The sequence below is a fragment of the Gymnoscopelus braueri genome (genome assembly GCF_963280865.1).
Source record: "Gymnoscopelus braueri genome assembly, chromosome: 7".
NCBI classification, from domain to species: domain Eukaryota; kingdom Metazoa; phylum Chordata; class Actinopteri; order Myctophiformes; family Myctophidae; genus Gymnoscopelus; species Gymnoscopelus braueri.
In genome coordinates this window covers 31,835,486-31,861,308 of record NC_137608.1, presented here as the reverse complement: position 1 = coordinate 31,861,308, position 25,823 = coordinate 31,835,486, and the positions used below count along the sequence as shown (strand labels likewise).

The following is a 25,823-nucleotide window of genomic DNA, read 5'->3' as shown; positions in this document are numbered from 1 at the left end:
TTGGTTTTGGAAACACCACTTGCGTTTGTTTATTAGAGGATTAAAATTACTGCAACACATGCAACACTCAAAATTACAAATATTTGTCAAAATGGTAAACTTACTGTAGGGGATTATTACGATCCCCAAAACTATGAATAAAAAGTATGTACTTTGGAGTGGTTATTGTACTCGTTTTATTGTTCCATGTAAAGCGTGTCAAAAATACAGTAGAACATCCCGTAACTATTTAAAAATCTGCTCGATCATTGTACTGTATAATTATGAACAGAGAGCTTGAACATAAATGAAACATAATTGAACATAAGTGAAAACAGTTTTGCCACAAACTTTTGTTTTTTTCTTCTTTCAGATCAAAATAAACATAAATCACATTACAACTGGAAAGAGGGATTTATGGGAAATAACCATACTGATAAAACGCAGTAAGGAGTTTTGACTTGTGGGTGTCTCACCCACACACAAACTTGGGTGTACTCTGTAGAACCAGGATACGGAAGGTAAGAAGCAACACTAATAGGCGTTTTGCGTTAGCACAAACTGAAAAGACGTATGTTGAATACAGGCTAAACTGGAGAAACCCAAACGGTGAAGTTGAATGCATCTGGAATTATTGATTTGTGTGCCTGGTAAATTCTCTTAATCCAAATCACAGATAAGAACAAAGAATAAAAATAATCATCCCAACATTTGAAATCAACAGAAACAGTATTAAACATAAGGAACAGTTTAAGTCACCCATCAATTGGGGTTGTAGAGTTTAACACATTAACATACAGAAGTGAGTATATAAAAAGACTAAAAAGGAGACAAAGGGTTCTGACCAAAAGGCTTGTTTCAATCGGACCAATGCAGGACTTTCCCGAACTCAAGAGAGCATGCTGGTGCTAACTAAAACACTGAAACCAAAAGCTCAAGATAAGGTTCTGATGAAACTAGAGGGACAGTCACACAATGAAGACATCCTCAGATGTGCTTAGGGGCCTTTCATGTCCCTCCAGCTCAGATGCATGAAAGAATATCCAGTCTTTAGAGAACTATCAAGCCCCAGGTGCAACCGTTAGTACAGTCCGTTGACTCGGTCCATTTATGTGTGGGCCTCTTCTTCCCTTTCAATCTGTTCTCTTCCGTCCTTTTTACTCGCCTTTGGTAAGAAGGTCCTCTATGTAGGCATCTAGTTCATCATCCGTGTTTATGTCAATGTCCTAAAAGTATCAGATTGGCATATTAGTTTGTGTGTGTTTAAGTGAGAAGACTTAAAAATATACAGTAACTGTATTCAGTGTTGTTATAATGGCAGTGAAGCACAAGATTATGTCTGATGGAAAGACACTTAACTACAGTATCACAAAAGTGTGGTTTAAAATAACCAGCAAGCATTTGTTTTTACCTCCTGTACTTTCTGCAGAAGTGCTACAATATTGGTTCGTAATTTCTGTAGCTTTTCATCTGCCTCCTTCAGTTTGATCTCAGCATTGCTGCTTTTCTCCTCCACAGCTTTGGCCTTGGCGTCTGCTCTGCCCTGGTAGGAGTTACACAACGACTGGAGACCCAGCTCATACTGCTTGAAATACTCTTTCTAAAGACGGAAAAGTCACACAAATACACCATGAGACACAATATCAGAACTATTATGGCACAGTGAAGCATGCTGGCCATGATCCATTTAACACATAGTAGAGGTATACAGGTTTTAAAAACTCAATGAAATGACATTTTCGGAGTTGAGGGTCAAAGCCCAAAATCAGAGATCTGACTCACCAATGGAAAGGCCACCAGCTCCTCTGCTGTCATACTGTTGACATCATCCTTTGGGATCCGAAAATCAGGAGGAAAAAAATAGCGCAGCAGGTTTCTGGTGAACACACACAAATCACACAGATTACTAAATGAAAAATCACCCACTTTCTAAAAACAATGTACCATTTCTACCATGACAAGCCTCGTATTTAGAATCTTGTTACAATAATTTAGGGGCTTAGTGTAGCCAGGGACAGATGTCAGCTTACCTGATCATGGTGACCAGGCTGCCAGTCACCTCTCGACTAGTTCCTGGTTGGGTGGTGTCAGGCTCCATGGGTGCTGGCCCCTTCTCTGTCTCCTGCTGTGTGTCCGGGCTCTGAGATTTTGGAGACGGAGGTCGCATCAACCGCACGTCATCACTGCCCTTGAACACCCTTTACAAATAACACAGTTCAAATGGACAATAAAAAACATGTTGCACGATAAACTGAAGCTGTATTAATGTCCCAGTAGGTTCTTTTAAGAAACAATTTGTTTTTTACAAGCCAGACCTGGCCAAGATGGCATCAACATTGAAGGGATTTTCTAAATAAAACATTCAAATAGTCAGTAATTAGAAAATTGCATTAAAAAAAAAGGGGTCAGCCAGAAAAGGTCCATTTAATAGCACATAATATGGCATTCCATACAAAAGGTTTTCGGCCATCCTCAATGTATATGCGAAAGCAGCCTAATCAATACAAACAACTGTGCACAAACACCAGGACTCTCAAAAGGAGCTTACCAGCGGTCTTTGGGTGTATTTCTGGGGACGTAGTCAAATTTCACTTTCCAACGAACATTGTGCTTGTTGGCCTCCACAGCAATCACTTTGCCCGTGAACCACTCCTTAGTCACACGCACCTCAACCAGCAAACCTTTATCTAGAGTAGAAGGGGGAAAAAATCCACATAGTTCTCATAGCATTTTGACTGTTTTCAAAGTTTGCAGCTATGTATAACCTTGACTATTCTAGTAAAGTAGTGGAGACCCTCGTCTCTCTGCCTTACCATTCTTAGAATCCTTTTCTGGATCCTCCGCTGGAGACTTTTCAGATGCCTACAGACAAAAACATTTATCAACACTGCCATTACAAGTACAGAATATATCAATTTCCATGGTGAGGAGGAGAAAGTGAAAACGAGAAATAGAAATGATTCCTGTCCAAATGCAATAAGAAAAAAAGGCGGTAGGCCTAGTTGGACTGGAGTAGTAAGGTGTGAATGACATGCTCCATAGAAAGTAGCTTATTAGAGAAGAAAATTGATACTTTTACTCAAAGAGAGGATAGCTGGAAGAGACTGGCAGCACATCTAGAACAGATGACAGAGGAAAGCCCTTAAAACCTTGAGAACGAAATCGACACGGCTCCACTTGAGTGGGTTAGTTGACGGACCGGGTGGGGAGTGGGGGTATATTCTACCTTGGCCAGTGAGGCAGCTTTGGGCACAGGGGAGGGCGGTATGAGGGGTTGCCGTGTTGTTGTAGTGCCTACACCCTTCTTCTCTGGCTGAGGGGGTGTGGCCACCTGCAATGTCAACATCACAAAGGGGCTCTGAATGGAGTTGTAGTTTCCTTTCTAAGGAAACCCCTTTTAATTGAAGTGTACTCATCTCGTCATCCAAGGGAAGCAATTATATTGACATCAATTATATTGAGGCCTTCTAGATTTCTGAAAGCCCACACACCACTACACAGCATGCACCCAGTTTGCCTTAAAGGGGAAGACCACTAATTTTCAACATTGAACTATGTCTTTAATAAACCTTAGAGCTGTTTGTGTGTGGAAATAAGAAAAAAGTCCCCCCCCCCCTCTATGTTGCCTAGAACTGGATAATTGATTGAGGTCATTTTTTCTTATTTCCACAAAACAGCTTTAAGGTGTATTAAAGACTCAGTTCAATGTTGAAAATGAGTGGTCTTCCCCTTTAACTAATCATATCAAACCGCAATTTGTATTCTCTTACTGTCCATTGACTGCCTATGTGTAAGACAGAAGACAGAATTGTTACAGCTCTGATTGATACTTCCCAGAAAATTCCAGTGACAGTCAATCTGAACCTAAATGAGAACAATCACTCACTCAGGACAAAGCAGCTGTCTATCCAATGCATTTCTAGTGTGATGGATGATGGTGCAGTGTGTACCAACTTGAACCCCTTGCTGACCTACAGTAGGACTGGATCCCCAACTCATTACAGCGTGTCAGCGTTCCTATCCGACATGTGATGAAATGGACGACACAATCTCCATTTTGAACTTTTGTTTGTGTGTACCTCTGCGATCTTGCCACGTTTGAGGGGTGGTGATTTCTCCACAGCTTTCCCCCGGGTACTAGCTGCTGCAGCCATCTTGGATTTCTTTGATTGCGGTTCTTCCTCTTCACTCTCTTCTTCACTCTCGTCCTCCTCCTCTTCATCCTCTTCTTCTTCCTCCTCCTCACTGTCCTCCTCTTCTATTATTCTCTTGCGTTGGCTTGCAGGTGTTTTGTTGGCAGGTGGAGCTTTGGGTGGGGTCTGTGGTAGGACAGTGGACATCACAAATACAGAACCATACATCACTGACACAGGACAGCATTGTTGTAAAATTGTAAGATGGTATGGGTAACCCTTTTCTCCTTTATCATGAAATGTACAATTATATTATAATGTACAATAATACAATTATTAGGGGGGATAACGCCCTCTAGCGGCAGTGATGTCAGACTTCTGTGCTTTATGGGGATCTATAATAAAGTAAAGTAAAATAAAGGACACCTCCAAAAGTACTACATGTATAACTCAAATTATCTGTAAATCTGTTTATAATGCAGCCTACATAGACGGTTTCTGGTTGTAAACAATAACAAAACTTTGCAAAAAAAATTTAACTATCAGAGAAACGGCTGTTAGTTATCTAGTTATAGCCAGTTCAGGAAGTTCACATCTCTTCCAGCAACGGTAGCCTCTTGACACGATAACTATTCTCAGCTCCAACATAATGTGAGACACTGAGAAACCACAGTGGGATGCCTCCCTCAAAACTACAACTTACCCGTGAGCTGCGTACGGGTAGGGGTGTTTTAGCAGGAGCTTTGGAGGCAGACTTGACTGGAGGAGGAGAAGCCTTTGCTGCTGCTCTGAGTCTGGACAGGTCAACTTTTGGAGCAGGAGAGGACCCCGCGGGTGTCCGTGTGGAGCGCTGCGGAGTGCCACGCGTCGGAGGGGCAACGGGGGCATTTTTCAGGTGAGCTGGGAGAGGCGGAGAGCGGGGACGCGTTGAGGACCTGGTGGCCTGGGGGGACAAAGCCAGGGAAAGAAACACGCATGAAATAACAGAATTGGAGTTTGCATAAAAGACTACTACGCCGTTTTTCCAACATCTATGTTTATATTGGGGAAGGGACGTTTAAACGATTAAACAAAATGGAATTCACTATCCGTATAGGGCTAATTAACCAATATTTTTTATTAACCCCTATAAACAAATGACTAAAATATTGTATATAATTGTAACTCATACAAGACTAGAAGTGTTATACGCTCATTCTGTTTTTCAAAGTGACCATCAGCAGTTCTCAGAATGGATTTAACAATTAATTAAGTTCTACAAGCTTGTCATTCTAATGTTAGACGTGCACTGCTTTGAGGTGCTCCACTGGAAGTGACACCTTGTTAACTTAATCCTGTTGGATTTAGCCGATGTATGTATCAAATATCCTATGTTACTGGCCGGTACAAAATCTATAACATTAATGTCAAAACAAGGGGAAACTACCAGTTTGTATTCTATCTATAACCCGATAAGTTCGAATGCCTTGTCTTTCAAAATAAACAAAAGGCTTTGCCCTAAACCCATAGCTGAGACATCTAGCAAACCACACGGCAGTGGAAAACATTTACAGAAAGAAAGATGACTGTTTCACTTTATTTGGACACTGTTATCCTTGTCATATGTCTGTAATGAGACGGTACGACGGTTTCATTCACTGCATTCAATTACTGCTGTATTTTCTGTTTATCTAACAGCTGGAGAGCCGGGGAGACCCCTGTTACTGAACAGACAGTCAAACACTCTATAGCAATGATTACTATCAGAATAAAGAGCTTTAACGTTTGACAATGTTATGGACGACTTCACCCAATTTCAACCCGTCTTCATATAATTGGTCCTCACTAATGCTCAAAATTGCTCATGCACTTAAGTTGTCCTTTAAGTGCAGAACAAAATCATGGAGGTAGGGGAACAGTGCATAGAGTCACATATAGTTGAGCAGATTTACGGCATGAGAAACAAAGGGAGACTTAAGATCATTTGGTTTAGTTTGTGGCCGACTGATCCTGTGATATTTCATTGTCTAGGTTTTTCTGGTAGACATCGACTTGTTGTGGGTGGAGAGGGTTTGCAAAGTACTACAAAACATACACCTAGCAAATGAGCTGACTTGACTGAAAGCAGAGTAAATAAGACAGGTTCTAATATGGCGTGGCGTTCCGGTGCAATCTGTGGCTACGGATAGCAAGTTTGCCATGATTGGCCAACTTTTTAGGGGTATACATAGATACACATGAATACATGCATGCATACAGGGGACATTCATACCAATGCTGTTTTACACAGCTGGCCCCTTCAGCGGTAAACCGTAAAAAGTGAATGAGAAAAGTTGGTAAAGGGTGCTTGGTACCTGTGAAGAACTCTCAGATGGCCTCATGCTGACCTCCAGAGGTAGCTTCCTCACATCTGCAGCAGATTTGATAGTGCTGGTTTTCTAAGAGGAGGATAAATCTTCTTTAAATTCTCATGTACACAAATGGAGAATGAGAAGGTTTGTTGGATTATAAATGGAGATACCTGCAAGGCCTCGAGTTTCTCTTGCTGCTGTTTGATTTTGTCTGTCAGTTCTTTTTGTTTCAATTCAGTTGAGGGCTTGTCTTTCCTGAGAAATCCACATGGCAGGTTTGGTTTCTGTTCTGAAGCATCACACCTGAAACACAGCAGACTCCTGATGTAGTCACATGGGAACACATATCACTACAGTACAGGGTTTCCAACATACTCATACATGGACTGTAAAGTAAAATGTGAACTGAAAAAAAATCTGTCAAAATCTTGCACAGGCAATGAATAATCTGTCCCACTCCCACGTCCATAAACTTGACTTGGCACACAATCAAAAAGTACAGCTGTACAATAAACCCCTCGAAATTGAGTTTGACAGATTCTATCTATGCCAGATTACCAGTCACTTAAAATGTTTGCGGACGGGAGCAGGATTTCTATTCTAAATGCATTTTTCCATATTGGGCTGGTGTGTGCATGAAACGAGCGCGTCAATTTCACTGGATCGTGCCTGCTTGCCACTCTGCCTTTCAGATCCGCGCCTCCCAACTTGTCGCTGGCCTCTGAATTACTAGGCGCATCAAATCGATCCCCATCTGAAAGGGCCTTAATGACACAATCTCTTGCCGGCCTCCCACTTGCCATTTGTATTCATTGGAGCACCCAGTCATACCGCCGGGTACCCAAGACTCTGCTGCGTACCTGTCCTGGGTGCCGTCAGGATTCATCAGACACACCCAGCTGTCAGGGTAGCGTTTGTCCACGGCATCCATCTGGAACGGTAACGTTCTCCACTTTAAACACTTATCTATGGAGAGGGGGAGGAAGCAATGTGTCAGTGTTACAAGTGTGTCACTCTCGACTGTGTGCTTATACAGTACGTATTGCGTGCTTTGTGTGTAACTCACCACACTGTATGGTAATGGGTATCTCCATGGCACGACGTCTCTTGTATCTCTGTTCTGGCGAGGGAGGTGCTGACCAGCTGGCCGATAGGTAGCCAAACTCATCCCAGAACTTCACTATGCCCTTCTGAGCTGCATAATAAACAAAAATGTCAATCAATACTGGATACAGGGTGCTTGTGGTATTTTACCCCGATGAGCAGAGGAGGCTGATTTAAGTACAACTAACCAACTAGCTACAACTCTGACTTTGTCATCTCCTCAATGTACATCAACCCCTGATCTAGTAGAAGTAGTAGTAGTATTTTAGTCATCACAAAATACATTATAAACAGTATACAATATAAATAAATGTAATATACAATAAGTATAAACAATAATAGACAGAATAAACAAAGTCTACAGTCTATGTATTTAGTCATTACAGAAAAGGCACAGGCAGAAGCTAAATTATATATGCATGTTATTAACTCACCAATGTTACTATCCTTCCAGTACTGAGCGAGATGCTCTCCCATGGATTTCAGAAGATGCCGATACTCCTTGGCGTCTGCAAAGTCTTGTTTGTTGTGAGTCGGTTCAAGTACTAGATATGGAACATCTACTACTCCCACTACGCCTCCGCAGGCCCTGGAAAACACAAATGACAAAATAATTTCACAGTCACCTAACTAGCTAGGCTGACTGCCTGTGAGTGTGAGTCTTAAGCACAATTTACACTTTCCAAGCAAACAAATGTGATGCATCAAAAGTCGAGAAATGTAATACCATGGGGGAAAAACACTTTCCATTCTGGGCATAAGAAATTACATTCAATAATAATGTAGAGGTTGTCTCTGTCTTTTTCATGACTGAAAACGGGTATTTTTAGCTGTCTTGTTAGTCTTCAAAGCAAAACTTGACATTGCTACCAGTGTAGGTTTGCAATTTCTTTGAGGATCCCTCATGAAAGAATCTGCCGAGCTCCACATCTAAGCCTCAGTCATCTCCAGGTGTGTCTACGGAAACACCCTCCTTGCTGGTCTGCCAGCATGTATGTATGTAAATCGACGCTCATTAGTACAGAATACAGATACCCTTAATTTTACATAAGGTCAAAACATCTATTATTTATGAGGTACCAGGAATGCCAGGCACAAACCACATCCAGTCTATTTAATCACCTGAATAGATCGACTCATTGAAGTTATTCATTTTTTGCTTACCAACTATCTGGAGTCAGGCCGTCTCTATTGTATTATTAAATGCTTACTGATGTCCTCTGAAAACTTTGTGACAACATTCATGCGTCTCCTTTTTTAAGACTTTTTTTTAATAACTTTTAAATAATGTAATAGTCCCACGGACACCCTGGTATTGAAACCATGTGAAATATTCTGATTCCAATTGAAAAATTACAAATTTTGACAACCCCATTGTGTGCGTTTTACTCACATGCCTCCCTCTAGCTGGGGGCCTGTTTTCTCGTACATCTTGATGAGGCGAGAGCAATTGTACACAAACATCCCATCAAGCTCCCTCTGGTCAATGTTCACCCCGAATATGAAACTCAGCTCTTTGGGCTCCTTTAACGCTCTGAGGAGGAAGAAGAAAGGAAGGAATGAGACCGAGGGAATAAAGAAACATTTGGGTTGTCCAGCCACTATTCAGTTTATCCAAGCACCTGGCAGTGGAGTTTTAATGGAACAATATTCAAACTGTGAGTCTTACTTCTGTTTGGTTTCATGGATCTTTTTCTTCATGTCAGCATCTCGCCGAAGCATCATCGCAGTGTCCTGTGCCTTCCTCATGAGCGCCTAGAGATGGGTAGGGAAAGGAAGAGACAGAGACCAGTGATTGGAGATGTAACATAATGCATGTTACATTAATACATGATTTGAGATTTAAATGAGTATTACCATCTTCTAATTGCAAATTTCATATAGAATCTAATTTGACCTTACATTTAATCATTAACACTAGGCTGCCGCTGCACAGTATCCAAGGTAACGGTGCAGCTATAACCGGGCTTGTATATCCCAGGTGAATGACTGTTAAATGAAAATGTAAATATGTAAATATCCATTCTGAGAGAGACATTAACTATCCAGGGTGATAATCTATGTGTACTGATCCATCTGTATCAGTGGTGTCTTTGTGAAATTTGTAACATACTTCTTAAATTCTGGTCAAGGTTACTGACTGTTGGCCCTATAACAGTTAAAGGTTATTGACATTTGCAGGGGTTGACACTAACGCCTGCCCGCCTGCCCGGGGCAGGTAAATCAAATGGTAGGGCAGGTGAGGTTTGCTATCTGGTTGCCCGACGGGCAGGTGCGCATTTTGAGTGGGGATGCAACTGTTTTTTGTTCGCTATAAAACACAACACGAGATATCCTTCTTTAGACGCTTGAGCATGGCCAGAGCACTCCGTCTCCCCCTCTCCCTCTCTCCCACACACACACACACTGAACCTGCGACGTGGCGAAAACAGCTAATCTACAAGCTCACATAATACTGAAGACACGGGCACGCAACTAGTTATATTTATTACACGGCTTGGTTGAATGCTCGATTCTGATTGGTCAGTCATCTGTCATTATTTCTGGATAATGACCGATGAGCTCTATAACGGACCGCTGTGTAATCAGAGACTCAGAGCACCTGCTCGTGCCAACCTGCGCTGCTTGGTTTTATGCTTTATCCAACATGACAGCCATGTAAACAAACAACCAATGTCATTTACAACTAAACGTTGCTCTCAAGAATGTTTTTGAAAACATTTGAAGTGAGAAATAGACGATGCAATAACCGAAAAGTGATTCTATTTGATCCACTGCACTTCCTTGTTTATCGTGGCGGGGGAATACCAAAACGCTCGCCCCCATAACACAGTCGCCCCGGGGCAAATCCGGCGGTATTACAGGCAAATCCAGCGGTATATAGAATGGGGGTGAGTGTGTTTTGGGGCGAGTCCTCCCATTACAGGTCTTATAGAATATTGTCATTTGTTTTCCGAGGCGAACTTGTCCGCCCAGTCCAATACTTATGGAATACTTTCATTGCCGTAAGCAAGGAAATACTTCGTTTTGTTGTAACTTTTGAGTAAATGTTTTTATTTATGTATTAAGTAGCCGTGTAATAAGCGGGATAATGTATGGGGAGGTAGTCATTATTGAAATGTAAAGCCCTTCTGTCTTTAAATTTAAATAATGATTACCTCGGTTAGGTGGTGCACGCACATCCAAATGACTACCTCCCCATACATTATCCCTTGCTTAACCCATGCCATAACAAAAACCTTTTTGTTTTTACCAAAAAATATCACTTAGCCTACCTTTAACCCATAGTCATATTCATAGCTATTTAGATATTTGGCATAAATATTGAGGTATGCCATTTTTTATCGTGCAGCCCCATAATTCGCAAGTAGAAAGTAAATAATAAGTGTTTAATTGAACGGTAATTCAATTTAACCTATCATTTTATAAAGGACGATTTACTTTTCGGGCAAGTGGGCAAGACCTGTGTGCAAGTAGAAAATGACCTGTACTTGCCCGACGGGCAAGTGCCTCTGAGACCTTAGTGTCAACCCCTGCATTTGTACAGAAATCATTCATTAGTATTGTATGTTTACTTTGATCTAGAAGTGCTTGTAGGAAGGAATAAACAAATCCTCACTGAATCGACAACAGAACGGTCTGTCTCTCTTCATTGGAGACAACTAGCTTACTGTGCACCGTTAGTCCAACACCATCATCAAAACAACGCAGAGGCTTGACATCACTATCAGCTATCATATAAAAGAGATTCAATGGGGATTCTATGAACCGTGTATAGATGGTCAAGTATATTATTGAACCTGGTTACAGAGGTATGTTTTCATTTTATGTCCAAGTTACAAAGTCTTTGAGGTTAGAGATTGGCTTAAAGCATCTGGTGAAGCTGATGTTGGCATTAGTTTTTTTCTTTTTGATGAGCCATTATTAGAAGCTGGTTCACCATTTGGCATTGAAGCAAACTTTATAACAGTAGACCCATTTATGATTGACAGCGGTGCAAGCAAAGATAATTGCAGTGGAATTCTCTTTGGATGCTTACCCGTGACTCTTTTGATAGATCATCCCCTAATTTAGCATCCAAAGCCACTCTTTTACTCTCTGCCTCACGAGCCTTCTCCTCCGCTGAAACAAACACACACAAAATCATTAAAGTCAGTGACTTAAATGAACGCAAAGACAGAATGACACAGCTTAAATTAATACAAACAGCCAATGAATATGAGGTTAAATGGACTCACAGATCTTGGCAAGGTGATCGGCCTTCTTCACTTCTTGCTCGGCACGAGTTTTGAAACGAGTCGAGGTGTACTTATAAACCCTAATAACAAACATCATGGAGCGTGTAAGAAACATCTGCATTTTGGGATACAGTCATTTTACACAGAATGCTGTATATTATATGCATTTTTCTCTGCACACTTTACCTAGGTTTATAAAGACAACAGGACAATCTCTTGGTTCGGACTTTGTGGCTCTGGATGAAGATTCTCATGCGTGGGTCAATGTACAACACAGCTGCATAGGCTCGGAACGACCGCCTCTCTGGCTTCCTGTGAGATACAAACATCATCATCATCGCACATTTTTGGATGCTCAACAGTGAAGCTAACCAAATTTAAAAAAATCATTTTCATGACGGTCTCTTGATCTACAGTATTACGTTTAAGACGTAATTTGAGGCTCACAAATTAGTACTTACACGCCTTCTGCAGGTGTCCCAGCCATCACAATATCCTGGTGATCCGTCTCTACATCCAACTCAGGCTCCCCATTGTCCATCAGCTTCAGATTGAAGATGATAACCAGAGTACCTTTACACACAAAAAAAAGAAGAAAAAAAGATCAAGACAATGCTCAACCATCAGATGAATGAGTACAGTACACACACATGCACATAAAAACACTTACCACTGCTACTTTCAATCTTTTTGAATTGGTCCATCAGTTGCTGTTTAGATTTAAATGGAGAGTATTTGAAAATGAGCTCCGTCTCAATCGCATACTTCTCAGGGTCAGAGGTAAGCGGCTCCTGTGTCAACAGGTCCCAGGTGGGGAGGGGCACAATCACCTGAATATGGAGAACCAGACAATATTAGAACACAATGCCATCATTCCTGTAATACAAAGCACCTGCCTCCACCTCAGAGATAATTTCAGAGTAAAAGATCCATTAGGTGATTCTTTTTTTGTTCAAATAAGTGTTAAGGTCTTTATTCTATTGCTAGAGTGTTTGTTCAGTAACAGGGGTCTCTATGTCTCTCCAGCTCTTTAGTAAACAGACAATGCATTTTCAGGTTGGGATACCAATTTTATCCAATCTGGAGAGAACCCATGCAGGATAAACTAGTGAAATTGGAAGTGATGACACAAAGAAGTGAGCAAACAAAATTGGAACACTGTAAGATTTAAGCTGATAAATGGTTACTCTCTCCTGGTTGGCTGAAATTGGCAACCCACCGTCCTGAAATTTTATTTTCTATTTATTAAAGAGCTGGAGAGACTGGAGACCCCTGTTATTGAATAAACACTCAATGATTACCATTACAATATAGAGCAATATAGAGACAAGCAGCAAAGGTTCACCGGATTCGGGAATCGCCGTCAGGCTGCATCATGGTGCCTATATATGGTATGTAGCCATTCGGCCACCAGCGCCCCAAATATATTGAGCTTTAACTTTTTAACAAAAAACGTTTCGTTTTAACCAAATAATATCACTCACTCTACCTACAAGACTGTAATGGATTTAATTTTCATTGTGTTCTGGGACAAATCTAAGTTATTACATTATTAATTGTACTAAGCTGAAATCCCATTCTGAACATATGATCTAATGTGGGAGTCTGTTGTGCCCCATCAATATCATACTCAAATAACAATTGCCAACAACAAGGCCGCTACATTCAACTCTGACCTCATCCAGTCCCTCTTCTTCATGGAATGTCCTTGATAGAAAAAGGCAAGTCAGGGTGTTGTCCTTTTTAGTGAAGAGGATAAAGTCCTTCCCAATACGCATGGACCCCCTGTGGATACACGTACACATAACATACGCGTTTCAGTCATTTCTGAAAATTGTCTTATGTAAGTACATCCAATCAGTGCCAGAATCAGATGGTACTTACGATTTTAATCCATTTCCGTATTGGCCAATATGAGTGGATTCCGGGGTCCGCTTACTGGACTTTCCAAACTGAATCACATGGGTTGCCTCATCTAATTAAGGCAACAAAAAACAATCTGTATCAGTATCTTTCCAAAACACCAAGTCACTCAAGCAAGTTGGATAGAAATTATCATGAAACATCTATTAACTGATCATAAACTTGGATTGTTTAATTGTAAAGAAGTATAGTAATAATAGTATCATGGTGTCAAGTGCGGCACTCACTGGGATCCATTCCGATGCCATCATCAAGAAAACATAACATGTAGCCGCCTCGCAGTTCAGGTCTCTTTTCTGTCATCCAAACAGGAAAAGTCAGGGAAATGTGGTTAGGAGGATACGACACTAATATGTAGTACTTGCATGTCACGTGTGACTGATGTGTACCTGTGTAGAGGTCTATTCGTGTGGCACTAGCATCTCTGTGGGGAAAAACAACAACTAATTAACAGACTGATATAAGAATGGTCTCTGGTATTAATGGCTTTTCCAAGGCACACTGTGTCAACAATCTTTGTCCCCATCTATAATCATTACAGGTACCTGGAGTTATCCACAAGTTCTGCCAAGGCTCCAAACAGGAACTCATGTGTTGTCCTGAAAACAGAGAGCTTATCAGTTCCTTGAAAATGTAAATGTCTGAGCGTGTCACAGTGCAGATAAAAACTGTAATAGAAAATATTGTCAGTGATGTGTTGTGACGTTTCTGTGAGTGTATGTTCGTTGTAGAAGATCATGCGTGGCAATGTAAAGGGCATAAAATATTTTCAAATAGAAACTTAAAAAAAAAAAGCCAAATGACTTTTGTTTTGTTTTGCTTCTAATTGGTCATTAACTACTGCCAGATTGGCTTAATGGATTTGGGGTTATTCTGTACATGCTTGCCTTCCTTTTGGCTACATGAGAACATATGGAGAATGGATGATGTTCACTTCTGAGTATAAAGATTTGTAGTGGATGAATTTGATGCTCCCTTACAGACTTTTTCGTAGCCCTGTACTAGTCTAATGGGGTTAGATTATTGAACCCAGAGCTTGAAATCTACTGTGCTTCTGAAAGAGTTGAATGCTAAGCATTGCACATGCAAGTAGAAATACACTTCCTACATCTCACATATTCTCAACAGTCAGGGACCCTGACAGTGAGTCAGAAAAAAATGGATTAAGAAAATAAAGTCTACTCTTGCCCCATAGCTGTTACAAGGTCAGGAAATGACTGTTTTAAGTTTGAAGATGCCAGAATACATATCAATGGGTAATTTAAGAACTGGAACTTGTGAAAGACTGTCTTATACAACTATATTACAATAAAAGTTAATAAATAAAGATTTATGTGGTATATACTGCTAGAACTGTGTAATCAAATGTTACAGGTGTAGAGAGAAATGATTGTGTAATAATTTGGTGCAGGCTACATCCTTGACATTTGCACATAGAAGACATTTAGTTCATTATTTAAAAAGTTTAAAAAGAAAGTTTTATCTGGAGACAGACAGTAACGTCATACTCTCTTTCAAACAGAGATAAACAGGAGCTTTTTCATAGAACAGAAGCTTATTGTCTCTTTTTGATACCGAGAGAAACTGTGTAATGTAAAGAGAAACACCTGCCAGGCTAGTATCATTCACTCTAAAAACATGGATAAAGGCAATCTTCAGGTGGGGGTAGATTCTTTATTTGGATATTATATCCTATATGTGGGACAGTCAGACATTGTATATTATTTACAAATTAATTTGACGGGCCAAATATCGGGACAGTTCTGGCCCATGGCCGCCTGTTGCCTACAAATGCATTAGTGTATGCAATTTGTGTATTAATGTTAATTGCTTTTAATATCCTGTTTGGTGTGTAGCGTCTTTTTTTTTTTTTTTTTTATAGTACAGAGACAGGAAGGGGGGGGGGGGGGGGTCATGCAACACAAGACTCCTGCCGGACTTGAAAAGGAGACATTTCAGATTCAGGAAGGTTAAGCCCAATCATACAAAACTTGCTATATGCATCTCATCTGAAAATAATTTAAGAATCTCAAGGTTCACGGTTGTGCTTTATTGTTACATCTTTGTACAGGTACATAAGAGTAAAACCTATTTTTGTTCTGTTCCCTGTATTAACAGATATAGATCATCATCATCAGGTGCCAGTCGTCATTGCCCGTGGGCCGTGGTTATCCAACCGAGGGCCAGCAATGCAGTCATGTTGGTTATCGCGTGCTACAACGATTAAGTCCTGGACAATAATTTGCTTATCACATATCCCTTGCCTTATTTAGTCACAAACACAATGAGAAAGTAGCATTTGGTCAATGGTGCAACCACAGCAGCCATGAATTACATGCCGAGTTCCTTCCACTGTAAGGCGGCTCAGTGACTGCTCAGCGTATGCACTGATTGGTTAACCCATTGAGACTGGGAACGCATCTGTGTGTCATTTCTAGATTTCTTTGGCTATTAAAAAATAGCAGATCTACAAGCTCATAGCGCAGCACTCGGTGCCGTGCCATGAGCTTGTATATCTGCTATTTTTGAATAGCCAAAGAAATCTAAAATGACAAGAGATGCATTCCCGGTCTTAAAGGGTTAACTTGGCTAGTGGCTACTCTCTTATCAGATGTCAGTTATCACCCTCTCTGTCCACTCCCCTCACTCAAGAAGATAAATAAAAGCTATAGATATAATTAGGAATACAATACAGTTACAGGGATATTTCACTTTAAAAAAAACTTTGGGTCATTTTATCATCTACTCAGGCTGTTGTCAGCCCCCCAGACCAGTTTCTTGATTCAGTATTTAGATATATGATATTCATTTTTATCAGACACACCCCCTTCCTATACAAACCCATTATAACTTCAAACTCCATTTTAACCATGTTAGATTTATCAAAAACACCCGTCCTTGGTTCTGGTGACTCACCCCGCCCTCCTAATACGCGAGGGGGCCGTGTTTTTTCGCTGACTTTTTTCACTTATTTTTTTTTATTTATTTATTGTATTTAATTGTTTTCATTTTCCAAAAATAATATAAAAAATAAATTAAAAAAGTTATAGAAAAAAACACGGCCTCCTCACGTATTAGGAGGGTGGGGTGAGTCACCAAAACCAAGGACGGGTGTTTTAGATGAATCTAACATGTTTGTTTGAAGTTATAATGGGTTTGTATAGGAAGGGGGCGTGTCTGATAAAATGAATATCAAATATCTAAATACTGAATCAAGCAACTTAAAAACGGTCTGGGGGGCTGACAAAAGCCTGAGTAGATGATAAATGACCCAAAGTTTTTTTGAAAGTGAAATATCCCTTTAAGTTACAGTGCAACAGAAGAATGAAAAAAGTTATTTCTTGTAAACAATGAATATGGTCTGTGTGCACTTTAGTTGTAACAATAAACTGACCAAATTAAATTGTGTTTCATGTACTAAACTTTGATGGCACCCCTGAAAATAACTGTGTGGATGAGCCAGTGTTTTACTGTCTGTAACTGTTACAGGATTTAGGGAGCTTGTATTTTGAGTTGTAGTTGTGATATTGTAGATATAAGTATACAAAAGGGTTGGTTTGTTGTGTGCGTGTGTGTGTGAGAGAGAAAGAGAGAATGAATGAGAGACTGAGGAACAATGGGTGTGTACAGTACATGTGCAAAGTTGCAGACTGATGCAGTGCATCATTGACTGTCAATAATGGGAAATGTAATATTAGCTTTTGTGTCCAGCACTATCGCCACCCCAGGGGGGAAACATTCCTCGAATAATGGTATATAAGATAGATTTTAAAAACTAAATGGCAAGACTAATATCGTCTAAACTCTAAACCTTTGAGCCACACAAGAACATTTGAGTTGGATGTTGGTTTTAGCAGGAGAATGTCAAATCATTCAGGTATAATAGTCAGTAGATTTTGGGTCATGCAAGTCCATAGACATATTGTATTCCTACATAAACTTAGCAATGGATCAAGACTATCATAGATATAAAATACATCTATGATAGTCTTGATCCAAGGCTGACATAAACTGTACTTACGAGTTGGTGTGCAGGTATTCAAAAGTCAGCTGAGCCCTGTTAAGGGTACTGTAGTTTGAGTAGGCCATTGTTCGTAACTTCCTGCTTTCCTGGTTTTGTGTCTTCTCTTAGTCCATCATGAAGCCCTTTTCCATTTCTTAACCCCTGGAGAATCAGAGCCGTCGGTGATGTGGGGAGACAAAGCAACAGCACAACCGGGAAACACTTTTAACTCTGAGACAGTCCACCATGAATCTTTTTCAGAGAAGTCAAAACAACACCCCACTCCCACCCACCGTCCCTCCAAATTCTTGCCACTCGCTCACGTGGTTAGGCCTGCCGTAAGGTCAACATTTATTTATGTTTGCACCAGATTGAGGGCTCATTTTGCCAGTTTATTACACACTGGCATTGTTCGTGCTTTCAAGCGAGACATGAGTTCTTGCCACGCAACGTGGCGGGGAGGAAATAATGTCTCAACTTGTTAGCATAAACAGCCTAACCGTTCATCTGCCAGCCTGGACTGCTATGTTCCTATGCAACTTAGTGAGCTTGCTAGCTAACGTTAGCGTCTGTGTGCCAACGTAATGTTAGCTAGCTTGCTAGCTAAAGATTGAATAAGAACGTGTAGCTATCTAAATGAACATTCACCAACTTTGCAATCCAGTAGAAGTGGACACCGACTTCATCGAGTGTTACACGTTGGCGCATACGTCCTTTCGATGAAGAATAAAGTAATTGGCGCTTTATATTTCCTTTACCTAATACCGGATACATACAGCAGCAACCCGCCACAGGCCGCGAAGAAGACAGTCCGCCCCTCGTTCCAGAGTCGCTCCGCTGTGAGCAAGGGTTTGCTGCTAAGGTAGTCTACATCCCATAGGTCGGTGGGAAACTCGTGCATTGATTGGCTGGTTGGTTGCCATGCAACGGCTAGCAAAGGTCTTTGGTTTGCACATCCGGTCTAGAGAAGATGCGGAAATGGTCTTTATATGTGCGTGTAGGAGTAGGCGGGCTCTAGACCGGATAGCACTGTAGTCGAATGGAATGGAAAACACTAACTAAGGTACTCACTGCTGAAAGCTTGGTGGAGCGAGGTTAGATAGATCTCTGCTGAGGCATGTTATCCACTTTTGCAGCAACTACAATGACATAAATTACTTGCTTAGATGATATGGTCTTAGGTCTTTTAAGGGGTTGTCGTTAGCCAACATACGCTCGCTGGTCCATCGTCCACAACCCCACCATCCTCCCAGGCTATAGGAATTAGAAACCAGCCCACCTCAATTCTTGCCGTTGATTGGGGAGATGGGTGCAACTTCGTCTACGTCCAAAGAAGTCAACATAAGTTGGTCAGATTTCTTTTAAGCAGTCTAGAGTAGTCTAGACTCTAGTACCTCGAAAGTTGTCTTTTCATGCCGCAGTCCGAACAAAAGTCTGTTGACTTCTAGAAATACAGGTAGGCCTATGGATCAATCTAAGCACCATTTAAGGAGAATATCTATTGTTTCTAATAATAGGCCCCAGTGGTCTGAGGGTCAGGAGTGTTCCCCTTCATCAGCAAACTGGATTCTTTCTGCAGTCTGTGAGTGAAGATAGCTCTTTTCTGGGGCAGGGTAAGAGGACCAGTTACTCAAACTTGTGAATTGTTCTTGTGTTATAATTGAACATACTCAGGTATGGAATTAAATAAAAACACATGGAAGCAAAATACTGATTCATAAAATTAAAAAGACTTTAATCTTTCTGTTAAGATGGCTACATAATAATGCTACTCCCAGAGTAGAAAACACAACAGTCTTGGATTAATGAGTGCAATTAAAGCGATGTGATAATCAAATGTAATATATTATACAGTTATATTACTGCACACACTAATATATAAATATTAGATTTAAAACACCAATGCATGCTTTGCCAGTTGAAGAGTTGGACCAATTTTGCCATGGTCTTTTCAGAAAACAATGTTTCCTGCCTGACTCACCCCCTCATACATTGCTTGTCATATAATTTTTTAGATTATTATTTTTTCTTCCCCAAAGTGTGAATCCTTCTTCTCTCCTTCTGCAACTTGATTTCTTCAAGATGTAGTGAGCTAATCATGTTCATGAGTCTATCAGAGGTTCCTGCAATTCAAGAGTGGCAACCAGGTTAGGGTTTGTACTTGGTACGTAGCATGCTGTCCGCTATGTGTGAATGCACCATCAGGACTGCCAGTCAACTTCATTGTAGCCTCTAGTCTACAGTGACAATAAAGGTGATGATTCTTATTTATATGCCCGGCTGAGATGTCTGGATGATGTGTTGAATATGATGTGCTTTTATATTAAAAAGGAGGGGGAAAACGTTGCACACTCCAGCTCCATATGCAGTCATTTTAATTGACGTTTCGGCCCTTCTTCAGAATCAACAATCAAAAGGGAAGTGATTAAGTGATTAGCAGACAAAATTGGAATACTATAAAATGTAAGCTGATAAATGGGTAGGGCTTACTATCTCCTGATTGGATAAATTTGTGACCCACCTGAAAATATATTGTGATTACAAAAAAAAGCTGAATCACAGATTTTCCACTTTCAGCGCCCACCGACAGCCTCTAGTGTCCCCATTTACATGCCAGCGGTACCCCAATGAATCCTAGTCAGACCCTTGTTTTTGATTGCAGAACACTCTGCACCTCTTAAATTCATACATATTAGCGAGGCAGAGGATTATTTTAGGGTTAGGGGAGAATTCATGCTTGATTTAGTAGAATTGGCATAATGGTTGGAAATTGTCAAGTGTAAAGTAGATAGTTAAGTGTAAAGATTTGTGGGTCCGACCGTTAGAGGTCGCCGGATTTGACTGGGTCCGACTTTTCTGAGGTCCCTGGATTTGACAGGGTCCGACTAGGTTGTTGTACCGACATTAAATCCCACGATAGAATATTGAAATAAACACAGCATCATATTTATGCTCAGGAGTGAGAATGTTTTAACAGAGTAGTTACTGGTCCACACAGTGCATGTTGTTTCTAACTGGTATGACTCATGGCTATTGTGTTAAGTGCCGCTTATGTTTGTTCTTTCCTGCCTGGACCAGTAGATGCCAAACCTTTCTACACACTGCCAGTATACCAAGGAAGACACTCTCCAAATAAGTATAATAATAAGTATTTTATATTTTTATATTATATATTGTTTGTGTATTACCATGCACCTTGACACACACATCAAATCAGTAACCCGTACATGTTTCTTCCACCTTAGAACATTGCAAAGGTTAGGGCAATTGTCTAATACCCTGAGTAGATGATCATCCATGCCTTTGTCTCCTCACACTTGGACAATTGCAATTCACTTTTCACCTGCCTCAGTACAACAACCATGGACCACCTCCAACTAATTAAAAATACTGCTGCCAGATTGTTGACCAGGCCCAGTAGCAGGTGCCACATCACTCCAGTCCTGGCCTCTTTGCACTGGCTTCCTGTTAATTTCAGGCTCCAGTTTAAGGTCCTGGTGCTCACTTATAGAGCTCTGCATGGTCAGGTCACGGAATACTTAACAGAACTGACCTGCTTCCACATTATGTGCCCAGTGTAATGGAAATTCAATTTATATTCCTGCTTAATTATTGATTTACTATTATTGATTTATAATTCATTCAGTATTCATCCTATTTGAGTATTACTTATATACTTACTTTTGTCTGAATGGAGTGTCCTAGCAGGAAACGTAAACAAGGAAGATAAGATAATCTGCATTAGTGTTTACTGGGAAAGGAGAACTGCTTAGCCAAAATACTGCACCAGGGTCATCTGATTACATTTGTATCCATGGGCTTAACCTTTCCTGGATGTAGGTTTTACCAACATTGAGTTCGGTGTCAGTCTCCCATTCGAAATGTCTATTCTCATTTCAATCCATTATTCTCTTTCATATCATCTTTTCGTTACATTATTGTCATCTGTTGTATCAAATAAATCTACTAAAGACATTTAGTGGCAATTCTTCATTCTTTCACAGAGGAAATATTTAATTTCCATAACACCCAGCAGGGCCCTTAGGTCTGCTGAACAGAGTCTGTGCACCGGCTTCGAATGCTATCAATGCATTGAATGGGAGATTATCACGTTTTATCAGACCATTGAATGGGTGAGTAGGCGACGAGTAGGCAATATAATGACCTACCCACGATTTGTCAGACCATTCATTGGGCGTAATCAGGAGCTACTGACCTACTCGGAGGCGGAGCAGTCCCCACAACATGATTTGGTTCTGTGCCTATCGGTACATAACTTTGGTTTTGGTTTCGGACCATGACGGAGGCGCTGAGTAGGCTCAGGCGAACTTCACAACGTTCAGGACGGCAACTCGCTTGCTTTAGCTCGCTCGGTGGTCCTTCACGTGGTTCCAGTTCGCCTGAGACTGCGCGCCTCCGTCATGGTCCGAAACCAAAACCGAAACTGGTAGGTCAGTATGTCTTGATAACACCCAATGAATGGTCTGATAAATCGCGGGTAGGTCAGAATGTCGCCTACTTCGCCCATTCAATGGTCTGATAAAAGGTGATAATGTCCCATTCAATGCATTGATAGCATCCGAATGGGGTGGTCTGTTAGAAGTTCCCCACACTTAACAAAAAACTAAGGTGACAAGGCCTTTCAGGCTGTAGCTCCTAAACTTTGGAACGCTCTTCCACAGGTCTTGAGAGCTGCAGCCTCTGTGGACATTTTTAAGAACCTTAAAACGCTACTTTTTGAACAAGGCAAGCGTTTGCTTATGTTACATGATTTTACTTCCATGCTTGTGTTGTTGTCCTGCTTGAGATGAAATGTACAGCCTTTTTCTGCTTTAATCCCTTGCTTTGTTTTTAATCTCACTGTATGTAAAGCACTTTGTGAGATCTCTCTGTGATAAGTGCTATATAAATAAAATGTACTTACTTACCCCCCACCCACTTGGTACAAGGTAGCCATGGATCACAAGACAAAGACGGTCATCTGTCATGGACCGTAATCTTCAAAATAATGTTTGCACTTTCTCCCTTTTTAGTCCAAAAACCATATAGATCTACATGTTCTCATAGTTATAATGTATCAGAGTGCAATACACCTCCCAACCGATAGGGTCATGTAGTTGAAAGCATATGGAGAAAATACAGAGAAAATGGCCACCGATCAGATTAAAATGCTGTTTTATCAAACAAACAGGGAGAAAGTGCAAACACTATTTTGAAGATCATTCTTGACTGTCATATAATATAATATATGACAGTCATGTATCAGGGCTAGGTACAAGGCAGTGCTCACTGCTCATCATGTCAGTTTTTACCCAGCTGTCCAATAACACAGTGGACGAGGAACACTTCTAAGTTGCAGATCTGGTCTAGAGTGGATATAGAAACGATCTGCATGGGTGAGACGTTCATGTTATGTGTGTGCAAATTACTGGATATAGAGTAGGTGGGCTGTAGTTGACCGGATCTGAGCTCTGAGCAGAATAAATAGAATTGCTTGCTTCAGGCTTTTGTGGGGTTTGTCCCAACCCTCCTCCACTGTTATTGGTTGGCTGAGTAATAAGTGACATTGAACAATGCATTGTAGCATGTACCATTTTTTTACCATACCAGTTAGAAACGACATACACTCTGTCCACCAGTGACTGCATTGCAGAACTGACCAGATTTGGTGGCATTCAAGATTACACTGCATTATTTGACCATAATGCACAAATACAATAAACCATATGAAATAGAATTAACTATTACCCTTTGCAGATCCAGTCCATTCCCATTGTAGCGGTGAGATGATGAGTGTGTCAGGATAGCAGATAAACAGAGCATTAGACATATCCCTAGCAGGCACACACTGACTTCCACCAGATGTCGCCCTGCCACACTTTGTTCATCCTACAGCAGAAAAATAAGAAATGTGTGGGTGTTTTTTTTAAGAGGATGGCAGCAGCACAGCATAATGATAAGTTTTGTACCCATGTCCACATCTACCTTTGTTAACATGACTGTAAGTGTGGGGTCATGCTTCCACTGTAAACTGTAGCAGGTGCGTGAAGTCGTAGGTGACTTCTTGTAAGATTCCACTTGGACAGTGGAAATCATTTTTTCATTGACTGGACATTCTGGAGGAAGTCTTCACAAAAGTACAAACAATCAGGCTTACACATGCAGAATACACAGAGGTTACAACAGAGTCAGGCTTTCAACTTTGTCTGCATAATGCAAATGCAAACTCACGGGGTTGAGGGTAGAATGTGTGTAGGAGCACTTATGGTAAGGCAGGTATAAGTATCATTTCCATCTGGCTGGGATGTAGAGGACAGATGTAGAGTCACATTCACAGTTTCATTGCCTGCATGGGGAACAAATCATAATTTAACTGTGGACTATATAGACCTGTATTTAATTTCCCTAACTAACAAAACTATCACAGCACCACATACCACAGCAATACTAACCTATAAACCCCAGCTGACTGGCCACAAGGGTGCTGTGTAGTCCCAGGTCTTTCAGAGACTGTCTGGTTGAACTGAGTGTCACAGCCACTGGAACCTTCAGATGCAGTTGAGTAACAGGCAGAGGCTTCATTGCAGTGCTAAGTGATGACATTCCAGCTGTCCCGTGCTCCGTCAGAGGAGAGGTGCTTGGAGAGACCAGGTCATCTGCTGAGCTGATATTGGATGTTACACACAGCTGAACCTGGGATAAGGAAGACAATATGTGGTTCCAGTCCTAACAGAAGAGGAGACAACAGATGATGTATTAGACATAATCTCACCATGACACATACAAACTAACACACACTCCTATATCAACACAGTAATAATATAACAGACCATTTGCATTCAAGTGTTCACCTTTGTAAGCATAAACACCTTTAAACTTAAACATGACCATGCCACAGATGTGACTCACATCTGTGGCATGGTCATATTGCCCTTCCATTTTTCTTGGCTCACATCATGCCAAGAAAATATATGAAAAATGGAAGGGCAATTTTTTCATTTCATTTAATGAGTATACTCGTTGACATTGATATTGTGTTGTTCATGTCAGATGAACTCAAGCTGAACACAAGACTGCAAATAACAGCTGCCTACGCTTAAATGCATGTCTACAGTATGTGTGCTTCATAATTCTAATGTGGTCTGGTTCGATCTAGATAACTGCCAGTGTTCCAAATATTTATCAGTCTCATACATCTAACATTTCTCCGGAAATGTGGGCAGAAGTTTCTGCAGTACCAACCTGTGCAATGTCTGGGTTAGGCAGGGTGTGTGTTTGGCCATATACACTGAAGCCGATGAAGGAGAGAGCCAGACTCAACAGACAAATAAAGAAGGTAACTACTGGAGGGTTCTGGGTTACAAAGTCTTTCAGTGTAGTTACTGGCTGCCAGGACCCCATCACCAACCTCCAGATGCAATTGGGATGTGCGTGACCTGTAATAGCACAGCATAGTACAGCAAAGAAAGAAAAAACACTTAAGCATCGTTTACTACAAGACGGTTGGTCACAACGACCATAACTTTCCACAGCAACGATTGTCGTGCTTTGGAAAAGTTCAACAGTCTATTTAAATTGCAATTTCTATATCAACTTTATAGTATAGATACTCAATTAATTAACCGACTATTCCCCTTTGTCTACATTAGGAGTCCGAAGTCCAACACTAACATTACGCAAGTTAGAGCATATATATTGAATAGATAACATGGTTAACGTTGGTTAAAGTTCATGCTATAATGCTACCTTGCACGCAATCCTCAGAATTCACGTTGGCAGCTTAGGTAAAGGTAACTCTGAATTCAGCATTGAAAAATGTTTGGTAAGATCAAATCGACAACTCAAAACAAAAACAGCCTGTCTGCAGTGAGTCTGCCTGCTGTCTGCCTGCCCAGTGTCTGCAAAGCAAGCAATAAGTGCTATACTTCCTGTTTTAGTCCGATTGGTAGAAATCAGCGTTGCCATGTTTTGTGAGAGAAATAAGCAACCAGTTCTAGGAAAACAAGCCCAAAAGAAGCTACTATCTAGGCCACATGAGCACTTTAAACTGCGTCGGCTATTTATAAATAGCCGATCTACAAGCTCACAACGCGTCGTGATGTGATGTGAACTT

At 40.8% G+C, this 25,823-nt stretch overlaps 2 protein-coding genes across 6 annotated transcripts; both read right to left on the bottom strand.

The window, feature by feature from the left end:
• Positions 1 to 149: 149 nt before the first annotated feature.
• On the bottom strand, positions 150 to 18,542 carry morc2 (MORC family CW-type zinc finger 2). 4 transcript variants are annotated; one of them, XM_080432532.1, is made up of 28 exons: positions 18,469 to 18,542; positions 17,729 to 17,872; positions 14,253 to 14,306; positions 14,097 to 14,131; positions 13,935 to 14,003; positions 13,669 to 13,759; positions 13,461 to 13,569; positions 12,455 to 12,614; positions 12,246 to 12,357; positions 11,971 to 12,096; positions 11,785 to 11,864; positions 11,586 to 11,668; positions 9,216 to 9,301; positions 8,940 to 9,080; positions 7,981 to 8,135; positions 7,509 to 7,637; positions 7,303 to 7,408; positions 6,613 to 6,745; positions 6,446 to 6,529; positions 4,816 to 5,055; positions 4,059 to 4,298; positions 3,206 to 3,310; positions 2,793 to 2,841; positions 2,528 to 2,666; positions 2,010 to 2,177; positions 1,762 to 1,855; positions 1,391 to 1,579; positions 150 to 1,205 (listed from the first exon to the last, which is right to left on the bottom strand). In XM_080432532.1, exons 2-28 carry the CDS (start codon positions 17,794 to 17,796, stop codon positions 1,137 to 1,139), a joined length of 3,114 nt encoding a protein of 1,037 aa, XP_080288658.1. In that variant the 5' UTR covers positions 17,797 to 17,872; positions 18,469 to 18,542; the 3' UTR covers positions 150 to 1,136. The 4 variants fall into 4 exon arrangements, with proteins under 4 accessions (XP_080288658.1, XP_080288659.1, XP_080288657.1 ...); XM_080432533.1 differs by having other exon boundaries at positions 18,359 to 18,531; XM_080432531.1 differs by having other exon boundaries at positions 18,363 to 18,531.
• An 876-nt stretch (positions 18,543 to 19,418) lies between these two features.
• Positions 19,419 to 25,593, bottom strand: LOC308088110 (transmembrane protein 248). Of its 2 annotated transcripts, none has more exons than XM_080432467.1 (7): positions 25,457 to 25,593; positions 24,953 to 25,146; positions 24,163 to 24,436; positions 23,942 to 24,056; positions 23,696 to 23,837; positions 23,459 to 23,599; positions 19,419 to 19,833 (listed from the first exon to the last, which is right to left on the bottom strand). In XM_080432467.1, exons 2-7 carry the CDS (start codon positions 25,109 to 25,111, stop codon positions 19,813 to 19,815), a joined length of 852 nt encoding a protein of 283 aa, XP_080288593.1. In that variant the 5' UTR covers positions 25,112 to 25,146; positions 25,457 to 25,593; the 3' UTR covers positions 19,419 to 19,812. The 2 variants fall into 2 exon arrangements, with proteins under 2 accessions (XP_080288593.1, XP_080288592.1); XM_080432466.1 differs by lacking the exon at positions 19,419 to 19,833 and adding an exon at positions 19,853 to 21,411.
• Between the last annotated feature and the right edge of the window lie 230 nt (positions 25,594 to 25,823).